This window comes from Aquila chrysaetos, chromosome 12 (genome assembly GCF_900496995.4).
Source record: "Aquila chrysaetos chrysaetos chromosome 12, bAquChr1.4, whole genome shotgun sequence".
In the NCBI taxonomy this organism is placed as follows: Eukaryota; Metazoa; Chordata; class Aves; order Accipitriformes; family Accipitridae; genus Aquila; species Aquila chrysaetos.
This window is the reverse complement of record NC_044015.1, coordinates 21,825,498-21,837,986: the sequence shown is the minus strand read 5'-3', so window position 1 is coordinate 21,837,986 and position 12,489 is coordinate 21,825,498. Positions and strand designations below refer to the sequence as shown.

At 37.7% G+C, this 12,489-nt stretch overlaps 1 protein-coding gene across 1 annotated transcript in view; it reads left to right on the top strand.

Annotated features, from left to right (window-relative positions):
- PLPPR4 (phospholipid phosphatase related 4) overlaps positions 1–12,489 on the top strand; it is a 35,900-nt gene that overhangs the window by 10,962 nt on the left and 12,449 nt on the right. The window contains exons 2-4 of the mRNA XM_030032680.1: positions 4,303–4,488; positions 8,845–8,974; positions 10,663–10,858. Of these exons, the coding sequence (XP_029888540.1) occupies positions 4,303–4,488; positions 8,845–8,974; positions 10,663–10,858 (512 nt within the window). The remainder of the gene's footprint in view (positions 1–4,302; positions 4,489–8,844; positions 8,975–10,662; positions 10,859–12,489) is intronic.

Genomic DNA, 12,489 nt, shown 5'->3' with positions numbered 1-12,489 from the left:
GGCTTCCATGTGTAGGCTATATTATATGACCAATAACAAATTGTGCTGGCAGTGTGGGTAATCTTAATCCTCACAAGTAAACCAGGAGCACCCCAAAACAGCCCCAGGAGCAATCATAGCATGTCCTACAGAAGAGTGATGGGCAACCTGAAGAACTGTTATCTTCCACCTCTGAAGTCTCACAGCTGTCTTCTTTCAGTTCTCTGCAATATGCGATAACTGTCTTGTGGCTCTTGGCCAGAAGGAAGATTTGTTACATATCCCATCAGTTCAGAGAAGTTATTGTGATACTGAATGCTCTTTTGGTTTGTCCTGCACTACGTAACACACAGGAGGTTGTCACCTTTCATTTTTCTCCTTACAAGATCTCTAGGTATTTACATTCTTATTGAGCTCTTGGGAATAGAGATCGTCTTTTCTCAGGCTTGCCAATTCCTAGCTCAAGACAGAAAAATCTTTTTAAATACTAATAACATTAATTATTATTAATAGCAAAGTCCTATAGCTTAATAAAGGCTCTTACAGTTTAAGAAAATAACAGGAAAAAGAAAAAAAAAATCTTTTTTAGAAGAATAAATAAACCCCAAATCAAACCTTTTCAGCAGCTATGCTGATTGTGGTCCTGACTTTAAGACTCTAAGCCAAACAGAGTTTGACCAGTTGGGTCAAACTTTACACTTACAGGTCTAAATTACAAGCTAAACAGGGATCTTTCTCCATTAGCCAACCAAGGAAGGAAGAGTGGAAGGACTTATTAGTCAAGATATGTGAACTGAGGCTGGGAGTTTTATTATTCTAATTAGGAACAGGAAAATTCCTATTCCATTTTGTAATTAAAACAATGCACATTCCACCATCTAATTATATTTGACATTTTCAAGGTGTTGGGAGCTGAAGTCTGTAATTACAGAACTACTGCTGCCTTAAGCAGAACACTGCATAAATATTCATATATTAAATAGCCAGTTATACTGTTCAGAAGATTTTAGAAACATTTGCTTTTTTTTTAGAAACATTAGACTTTTAGAAGACACATCTTATATTTGTGTTTTTAAAAAGATAGGAAGAAAAATGTCCTGTGGGATCTGACATACTACATATAGCAAATTGATTATAAACCCATTCATTAGTATTGTAAGCAGTTATGTTGGAGATTCATAGTCCTTTAGAATTATTTCTTTTCTTTTAGCAGAATGGGTAATTACAGTCAGAAATAATACGGGAGTCCTGTAGTGAAGTCATAAGACAGTAAAATGGAATTAATACGATTCCTTGATTTTGTAATTAACAATAAAATTATAGCTTGCATACAGTAGTTTAAAAAAGATATCCACATCTTCTATTTTAGTGTCTCACAATAAAATATCACTTCATACATCACCTATTTTTGATAGTTCAATATTGCCACTTAAAACAGTTGCCTGCCTAAGAATACCATAATCCAAGTAGAGGTGGACTTGTGGGTAATGCAGACCCTGTTGTTCAAGGACAGGCTTTCCTTTTATTGACATTAGAGAAATACAAAAATACACAGTGAAGATGAAACTCTGAGTGGAAAGTGTTCCGTAAGTCTGCCTGCTCTGTGTTTCCATTCTAGGAAATGAATCTTTGGGGACATCTAGATAAAAGGGCATAATTTCTGAAAAGAAGGGCAATAGGCACTTTGCCTGTTTTGTCCTTTTAGCTCATTGGAATAGGTTTGTGTCCTGTTATAAGATGCTTTGCCCCATGGGATCTGGACCCTGGCTAAGTCATTAGGTATGACTTTTAAACAGTTAATAATAAAAGACATTGCAAATGTTTCAAGAGTTAAATGCTGTGCAGAATTTCAGTGTCCCAGCAAGAGCAGCAGAGACTCAGTGCAAGCTCCCTGCACAGCCGGGCAGCATGCACTGTGCCAGCCTTCTGGTCAAGAGGCCAGTTAGCCCAAACAGCTCCACAGTCCCTGTGCAGGCAGGTGTGGAGAGAAGGGCACCCAGTTCCACAACAATCTTAATTATTCCCAGAGTATGAAGACTTGAGGGAAGTCCTCTTTCATCCCTGCACATCTGTATAATGACTAGAAACAGTCTAGCCCATGTTGACGAATCATGTATGCTTGCACTATAGTAAATCAAGGACTGCATCCAGCAGGAAGTGAGAAGTAGTATTATCTAATGCATCCAGCTAAAGAATTGGACTTCTTCCTGTGATAGGCAGGAAGCAGGACTCAATTTAGTTACATTTTATATAATTATTCCATACATAGTATATGTCAGATTATATAATAGTTATGTATTCACATAATATGTATTACATATTGTGTATGTTATATGCTATACATAATATATATGTGTAATATAGTATGTAAGTGCAAATATACATATATGTTTGGGGTTTATATATTTGTATACACACACACTACTCACTGAAGCAAACTTACAGATGCCTGGTGTTATTTTTGTAATGCTCATAGCACTTAGGGATGCCAATACACATTTCCTCCCTTTCTATACAATCACAGCCTCTATACTATGCAACATTATAATGCAATCAACACAGATAACGAGACAGGCAGAATTCTTCCATTCTCCACCTTCTACAGATTTTGCTTAGAACGCTTTGAAGATACAACTTACCTTCTTCAACTCTGTCCGTCAGCACATCAAAGATAAGCTGTTCTTTTCAAACAAAAATTAAGTCATATTAAAAAGTGTTTCAGTGAAATTTACCTAGAACCCTCCTTCTTTAACCACCCAGAATCACATTTTATGCACAAAAAGTCTGCAATTTAAAAGCCCAGTGTTTAAAAATCTGAAAATGGCCAGTTAATGCAAGAAACCATTGTCCCTCTGCCATATATAGCAGGTTTTATTCATCATTTTCCCAATATACATATTTATTCAGTTTTACCTCTACTTTTTTATTCCATTGTAGAATGGGATGAATGACATTGATTTTAATCAATCAAATATTTTTTTAAATGTGTACTGAATATTGCAAGAATAATATAATCTAAGTATGCCCCAAATTATGTTAGGACAATCCCTATTTCTCATAATGTGAGGTGCTTGATGTAAAGGAGGGTTTTTTCCTCAAGAGATGTGATACACCTTTATCAAATTTTTATGATTTTGTCTGTCTAAGTGAATCTATTTAGTAGTTGCAAGCTTTTACTTTTCAGCTGCAGCTAACAGTGAGGAAAAGTTAATGTGATAACCATCTTAAAAAGAAAAAAAGAAAAGGAAGCAGGTAGGCAGTTCATATCATATTATCCATAGGTACCTTCATTGCAGTAGAGACACAGGGAAAGAGTCATTGCATCTCAGTGGAGGAGCAGGCAGTTGTTCTAATGTTGCCTTGTTCAGTGAGGACTCTGGGAAATAACAAACAAAAAACATTTCTGAGCATTTACTAAGAGGATACAGAGAATAATCATATGCTGCTGGTCACCTCTGAATGCCCCAATGCCCACCCTGGGGGGAGGGCTGCCCCCTCTGTTCACTTATAAACCAATGGCTTCAAAATGCCTTTTTGCTATTCTCTTGAATGACTTCCTTCCACAGAGGGTTATTCGTTGAATCTGTGCTTTCAGGAGCTGGTGGCAAGCTGGGGTGAGTTTATCCCCAGAGGGGCCAACTTTGCTCTTAATAAATTACTGGAAGTAATTGCGAAGGGTAAAATCACTAAACAGCTAGAGGATAACAGAATTGTAAGCCATAGTCATCATGGTTCTAAACAGACTGAGTCTTGCCAAAGTTAATTGTTTTTTTGATAGAATTACAAAATGAATGTGCAAAGGCAGAACACTGTATTATCAGGTATTTAGATTCTAGGGCAGCACTGGTTACTGTTTTTCATTAACTGTTACTTTGAATCTTAATGCAAACTGGCTTTAATATAAACAGTGTCATATACATGACACAGAGTTGCTAAAGGACCAAAAAGGGTCCTAATGAACAACATAATGCTAAAGTCCCACATGGGAGACTGCAGTCCTGCTACATCCTTTAAAAAAAAAAAAAAAAAAAAATCAAAGTTTGTCTATTAATGATTCATAGATGAAAAGGCTAAATTATGTGGGCTGAAGATGGGATTGAGTGTTTTGACTAGCTTGGTAGACAACAGGGTTATTTGGTATCAACTGAATAGTATCCTGTCTCTAGAGAATTAATTATTTAAAGATGGTAAAATGGATATGACAAGGAGCAGAGAGATGTAAATAGCGAACATCACAGAGATTTATTAACAAACTATGTTGTCTTTGCAAAAGCATTGCTATTCCATTTCCAAACAGTAATTTGTTACTTTCTTCTCTTCTAGTTGCCCATATTGGCATCTTCTGTGGTTAGCCTCTATTTTCTTGAACTTACTGATGTCTTCAAGCCAGTTCACTCTGGATTTAATTGCTATGACAAGAGTCTGAGTATGCCATACATTGAACCTACACAAGAGTCTGTTCCCTTCTTGATGTTGCTTAGTCTGGTTTTTGCTGGACCGTCAATTACGGTAAGTTTGAGGTGCCATTGTGACTTATTAAAGATTTTGAACAAAGTTTCAGTTGGCATAAAGAAAATAGCTCCTTTGGTTTCACTTAGGCTGCACAGTGTCATCCAGGCTAATTACTTTAGGATTTTAAATTCATCTTTTATTCTTCTATAACAGAAGGAGACACACTCCTTAAAACATTCCCTGTAGCACTTCATCTACTCACACTATGCTGATTGTGGGCATTAATGTTAAGAAACAGCATCTACTGTTGGGTAAGAATAGCCTGAATCATTCTGTTATGCTGTACAAATATTTGAACTTTTACAGACAGGACCATCTCCACACTCTGAGATACACCAAAAATTCAAGATTTTGATGGAAATAGAAGCCTTCCATTTACAGCCCTGAACATGCAACTTTTATTAGAACTAGCTTCATTCAGTGAGAAGGTGTATCAACCGTGTCAGTGAAATCAATTACACTTTCCCAAATAGCACTGGGACTCCTCTAAATGGTGAGTTAGTCATTAAGAGCAGGCAAAAGGAAGCTGGTTTAATCATTCACCCAAAGGGAGAAGATGATTTCAGCAGAACAGAAATGTCCTGTCAGAATATGAGCAGTTTGGCCACTATTTTACAGAAAAAAAAATATATAAATGGTCTGATACAGGTGAGTATTGTCACTGCTGGAATTGCTGTGTGCAAGTAAAATGAAACTAAAGACTTTACCTTTATATATATACTAAAGGGAATTCATTGTGTCTGGTTTTAGGCAGCTCAGACAGGAGCCTTATTCTCATACTACTCCTGTTGGGCAAATGGAGAGAGAAATTCACCTTGAGTGGGTGATTCCATGCACCTAAAAAGCTGAATCAACCTTCTGAAAGGGTCTCTTCTCTCCCCTGACAGCGATGACTGCGCATCTCGGTTAGGCACTTCTCTAAGGCCAGCTGCAAATGTATCTCTGCTGCCAGCTCCTCTGAATTCCCTTAAACTCAACCAGTTCGTTCCTTTATAATACTAGCCAATTTGCAATTACAAAATCAGTAAAATGTGATGCCCATAAAAAAATCAAGTCTTGTTCTCTCTTTGCTTTCCAGGATGTTTTTTGTTTGTCTTTTTTTAAACTGAACTCTTTTTACTGTGTTTGATTCTGGTTGCTTTAGAAACCATTTTTGAAGGATTTTGTGCAACCATCAGGCTAAAAATTGTACTCATTTAGGAACTGGGAGCTAAGACTCTCAGTGTTCCTGGTGCAGATGCTTGCAGCAAACACCAAATACTGTGATAAAAATGAAACTTGTTTGTATTGCAGTTTGGCTGGGTTTCTTAAGTCTAGACAGTGTTTCTGATAACAACAAAGTGCACTTCCCTGAAACAACCATAGAAGGAATCTATATAGACTCACTTGGGCCACAGTAGGGGGTAAAAGCTGATTTTTACTTCAGAGAGTCTATGTCAAGCCTAGGTAATATCAAACATCTTCAACTGAGATGAAAGATGCCCATTTCATTACGGAGTGTTTATTAAGGACTTTGATTACAGCTAAATTATTTCAGCATTGCATGAAATTTTGCAATAGAAAATATTCTTGCTTGAATCATTCTCCTACCAGCAGTACAGACAACTAACCAAAACCATGCCATGTGAGGAACTCAAACCCACACTTGAGCATGTCTATCAAATATAAGATTGGTAAAGAAAGTAAATCTTGAAGCTTCAAAGCACAACTGCTTAAAAGCTGCAAGCCTTAGGAAGGTGTCGTTCTTTTGTATTAGTGTGAGCACGAATGCGATGCTTGTATTAGTTGGATAATGGGCTCTGATAGTGTGAAATACACAACCTCCTTTAATAAAAGGCACTGAAGATGGTGTAGAGCATCAGCTGTTTATTATTCAATACCACTTCTGAAGTAAAAAAACTAGGGGGGTTTATTTGTTCAATTCTTCCCTTTTTCTTTGGAAAAATAGGCCAATGAAGCTCAATGCAAAAAGATGACAATTGTGTCATTGTCATCTTGTAGAGTTTAGCATTTTATAATTTAGTTTTCATTAACATTTCAATGAATTACACACTTTATAAAACCTGTAAAATATAGAAGAGAAAGCATGAGCTATGTGAGGAACTGAAGATCTCCAGTAGCATAGCATATGCTAGCCTCTGTCTGCAGTTCACGTACTGCAGTATGAGGCAGGTCATCAAGACTCAATAAAATACAGGTGTAATTAAGCCACATTTTAAATATTACCAAAGAGTGTAAATAAGAAAAAATTTTAAAAAAGGGGGGGGGGGGGGGGGAGGTGAAGTCGACAAGCAAATTCCAGTCTCAATCCCTCCTTAAAGCCTCATTTAAATATTAGAATAGGACTTAATTTTTGTTCCTGTGTTATTTTTGTTGATATACTCGTTTTTTCCCAAGACTGGAGAACATAGTAAATCTGTTCACTTTACAGTAAATTTTTTTACAACAAATCTAGCATTTTGTAATTTATTTTCCAAAGCCATTATTGCAGAAGGATCTCTGTGGATCAGGTGCTTTAATGTTTGGGGGGGTTTTGCTCATTATTAGTGAGCAGCCACTGCTTTAACTAGGTCTGTTCTGTAGCCCTGAAGTGCTACAGAAAATTGCTACCTGTATTATTGACATATGTATGTCAATACATTCTATATGTAAAAACATTCTATATGTATTCATAAACCACAGGAGACTTCAGTGTGGAACAACTGGACTTGTATGGATATTTTATGTCTGGAATATAAATATACCTGAATTGCAACATGATTTCCATTTGCTTCAAAGAACTCTGAATCTGATCCTCTGACATATTTTCTCTCTAGTTATTCATTCAAAAATGTTAGGACCAGTTATTTAATCATATCAGTGTAGGTTCAAACCCTTATCAGCCACTGACTAAAAACCTACTTAAAGGTAACAATGTGCTTTCTAACAGAGATCACCAGGAAATTAGATCACACTGATTTGGGAAATCAATTCGCAAGGAGAGAAATTCACTGCTGGCAGTTTCAGTCCTACGGCCTCCTCTACTGTGGGAGTTTGTTTCCTTGGAAATACCAGCCTCTGAATTTTCCTTGACATAGGCCTTGCTGTTTCCCAATTTTCTCCTCTATCACACAAGCTAATCCGTCTCTCTGGTCTTTTTCCCTGTGCCAGACATTTGCTAGAGCTTAGCGAAAAACTATTAGAGTTTCTCTGTTTTTTAAGTTTGAAATACTACTGATTTCTCCAGGAAGTTTCAGCTGTAAACTGATCGAATAGAGACAGATAATAGTGACTATAGTTCACATCTAATTAAAATTCCTTAAATAACCCTTACCACTGACTTTTCCATGTAATGAGACAAGCTTCACTACTTCAATTTTTCTGGCAAAGAAAGGAAATTTCAATTTATTAAACCTTTAGCTAAAAAAGTTAGACTAAGCTTTTCCATTGTATCTCCCTTCTGCTAGGGTAAGGGGTCTTAGCATGCACAAACTTCACTGGTAATTACAGCAGATTCAGCATAATTCAGATGCTTTAGCATCTCATTGCATTGTAAGCTTTGTGCATTTCATATATTAGTTTTCAATCCATCTGCGGAGAGACAAGGTGACTCCCCTCTTAGTGGTGAGAACGGCCTCATTAATTTCAATATTTCAGCCCGACCCTTATTCTGAACTCTGTACAAGCTCTGTACAGATTTCCAAGTTGTTGCACTATTCAACAAGGAAAACAATCAAACCTGAGACTGCAAATGTATAAACGGATCTGGATTTTTAACACCATTTTTCATTTCTATTCTTCTCTTTATTTCTGTTATAAACTCTCATCTAGGGCTTCAGTCATAATCTGTTTTGCTTGGTGTATTCAGAGGGACCATAAGGAGAGACCTTTTTCTACTGCTGTGGATCTGGTTAAAACCCAAGCCAAATTAAATAAATACAGAAGAGCGGGCTGCCATGTAATTAGAAACTGCTAGGGATTGCTAGGCTTGAGGCCAAGGCTGAGTGCTAAAACCACCTCAGGAGCACTAAGATATTGCGGTGGCTCTGGATTATTTTAGAGGCGAGATTTTCTAATTATTACTTTTTTATTGTAGAAGAATCAAATTTCAGCTGTGGATCAAGACCCCGATTCCATTGAGCACTGTATACTGTAAGCCACTTGTGTTTAATTTTAATGCCACCTTCTTGCCTGCCTTCACTCAAGCTAAGGTGTATTACTGAATGTTTACATATTGATACAAATCTTCTAAAGGCGAGTACCTGTCAGTGGATGACATTGGTTGCGGTGTAGTTATATTTCAGCCCTTTAAATTCAATCAGTGTCTTCTGAGTAACTGCTACATTTAATTTAACGGCTCCTTTGTCATTGCAGATAATGATAGGAGAAGGAATTCTCTACTGTTGCCTGTCCAAAAGAAGAAATGGGATTGGAACAGAGGCCAATATTAATGCAGGAGGATGCAACTTCAATTCTTTTCTTAGAAGAGCTGTCAGATTTGTTGGTGGGTTTCAAATGTTAGTCACAAAGAAGAGCTTTCCATATACATTCAGTTTTCACCATGCAGGTTTCTTTCTCTGAAACAGCCTTTCAGAACAGTGCAGGGCTGTCACTGGCATAGATCTTCTGCCAGAAAACATAAGAAGAGCAGAGCAGCCCCATACTCAGTAATGCAGCATCTACACTCTCCATTTTACCTTTCCTCTCCTGTACTGTTGTCAGTGTTTCTAAAAGAATAATTTGTTTTTCCTTCTCTGCCCACCTTGAGCTGGTTTCCTTTTAATGGTTTCAGTGTATAGCTTCCCCTGCTTGTCTTCATAAGGATTCAACCCACCTGACACAGTATTCAGCACAACAGTAAAAACTTGTTAGAAACTCTCAGTAGATTTGACATTCTTTTTCTGGGATGTGTATATCTACCTCTTGAAAAAGGGCTAGAATCTAGATAGGGTCATGTTGAATTATTTTATTTTACTTAGTTGTCATTTATGAAAAATGAACTTGAAAAGGCAACTGGACTTTGTTCCCCTTCTTGCAGTTAATTTCCTCTACCAATGAGTGGCTAAAGCGAAGGTTTTCTCTGTTCCAGAAATCTTTCATTAGAGACAGCAGCCTAGGCTAAGACAACCTGCAGGACTGAAAATCTGGTAGGAGGACTATACACTAGCATTCTGTATTCTGGCAAGCAGGGAGGTAATGACAGGAGAGGTTATACATATATATATATGACCAGTAAAGCATCCTCTTAAGAGCAGCAGTGAGGAAGTCAGCAGAAGGGATGGCAGATTAAAATATCAGCAAGAAGGACTGTAAAGATAGCCCATGCTCTCCACTTCTTCTCCTGTACGGCATCCCATTCCAACACCAAAAAAGACAAGCTCAAAGATGCATAGATTTAATTCCTGATTCATACTCTGAATTTGCAGTTTCTTTCATATTTTAATGACCTTAGCATTCTTTCAATGTTAAGGTGAAAAATAAATTTATTTATATGAATACAAGTAGGGAATTAGAGGTAAATCTTTAGGGGAAAAGCAGTTGAAAATGCTCAGTGAAACAGTTGCATTTACTTCAACTGCCTTGTGAATTTGGCATTGTTAACCAGACAGAAACATTGATCAATTACCAAAAAGACTTAAATATTTGTGTTCATGGCAAGGACTTGGTACTCAAGAAATATCAGAGGTATGAAGGTAGCCAAAGTTATTGCCAGCTGATGAGTCCCTGGTGGTAGAAAGAGAACAGGTCCTCAGAGCAGCGATCTAATGGGCAGCTGTCCATGTTATTAAAAGCCTGTATCCCAGTGGGCAAATCCAAGTACTGGATAAGCACATATGCTCTCCTCAAAGAGTTGGCTGTCCTTTAGTCAGTTCAGAAAACTCCTCTCCAAATTGAAGCAGCTCCAGTGTAGTTCACTTTTATGAAAAGATGTTGGAGGACATCAAGCCATCAAAATGAAATGTTAAGTATCAACAGGAAGAAAACAAGCATAAATAATCTTAATTTTTTACATTAAAGAATTCAACTTTGCAATAAGTTTTCTTAAAAAAAACCCATCTTATTCTTCAGTTAAATTCTCCCAAGGCCAATGACACAAGCGACCAGAATTCCATTGAATGTATTCTGTCACAATGAATTAATCTAACTTATGCATATAATAAAGTTAACAAGCGCTACTGATTTCTTTCCTAGGTGTTCATGTGTTTGGTCTTTGTTCTACTGCTCTCGTTACTGATATTATACAGCTATCAACAGGATATCAGGCACCATATTTCCTGACTGTTTGCAAGCCTAACTATACATCCTTAAATGTATCCTGCTCAGAGAATTCATATGTTGTGGAAGATATTTGCTCAGGAGCTGATCTCAATATTATCAATGCTGGAAGGTTGGTTCTATCCTTCATTGTGTACATTCTTAAGTATTCATTTTTTATTTTCTGTCCCAGTTTCAGGATTTTTTTCCTAGATAAAAGTCTGAATGATTTTGTCAGTTTTTTATAACAAAGGTGAGAGCAAAAGTGCCTTTTTAGTGATGTTCAATTTTCTGTAGAAAGATACTGTCATGACCCAGACTGGACAGACCACGAAGTCATGTTTAATTCGAAATTCCTTTGGGCTAAATTAAGGTGAAACGACACCAAATGATCAGTTAAAGATTTTATTCATGACAGAAGCAAACTGAACTGGGGAGGCATGATAGTAGGTGGCAGGGTTTCTCACAACAGGAATTGGCATAAGACTACTTCTGTAAACTGTATAACCCAGGGTAACCACATACATCAATTCAGGGAATAAGGAGATCCCTCCCGTTGAGTCACGAGGTTCAGAGCAGACCCCCTTGCTTTCTAGACTCCTCCTCAGAGAAGGGCCCAGGGGCGGCTGGATCCACTCTTAGTCCCAGACTTGGTCAACGGTTTTATGTCTTAAAGGGATGAGGTGTAGGGATTGTGGAAATGGAAAAGAAAAGAGAGAAGACAACAGAGAGAGAAAAAGGAAGAGAGAAAGATTTCACCGGTCCTGGGTCCACCGTTGGTTCAGTCAGCTGAGGGGTCCAGTTCTGGTGGGCTTGCGCATCTGGGGCTTCAGTTTGTGTCCTTTTATCATCCTTGCCCCTCCTTCAGGCAGGCACCCGAACTCGTCAGGCTAATGAGCAGTTTGTGAGCCTTTGGGCTTGGGGGTCGTTTGGGGAGTAACTTCTCCTTCCTTGCAGACACTGCCATTGTTTGATCTTTGTATCAGAACAGGGAGCTGCGCACCCTCCAGCATGCCCTCCCCCTCCTGTTGCTGATGTCTGAGCTGTTGGGCTTTTCACCTTGGTTCCTTGCTGTGCAGGGTTTGTCTTTAAGCAGAACTTGCCCCACCACAATGTTTGAGACATTAACTCTTTCAGTCTCTCACAGATATTAAGCCAACAGTGGGCTTTGGAAGACTTTGTCAGATTCCGAAGCACAGTCGTTAGTAGCTAGTTATTTTCAATTTCCTATACAATTACTAATATGTATAGCTTCTACTTCTTTTCCCAGTGGGACCTGGGTAACTTCCCCATAACAGGCAGGGGAAGAAGTCACCCAAGTACTTTATCTGAGACCTCTGACTAACATACATTACTGTTCTGGCATTTTGGTCTTAGTTTGTGAGGCTTGGTTTCGGGATTTGTGGGAGGATTTTATTTGTTTTCTATTTCTTTAGTTGATTAAATTTTTTACATTGACAGCATTGAAAAAATCCCTTTATTAGGGGAAAAGCCACAACAGTGCAAATTTCTGTGTTCCCAAACACATGCCTTTTCTATCATGGTATTTCTAACTGGTGGTTTATCCTCCCTGATCATTTAGTCTTTAGCTTCCCTACTTAGATAGCCAGGAGAGAAATTAATATTGTTTATAATAGCAGATTTTGGACATGCATATCAGTTGAGATATAAACCAGACTATATATTTTACTTTAAACAAGTCTGATGTGATAAAATAGTGATAATTCAATTACTGATGACAGGTCATAGATTTAAACATGGAAT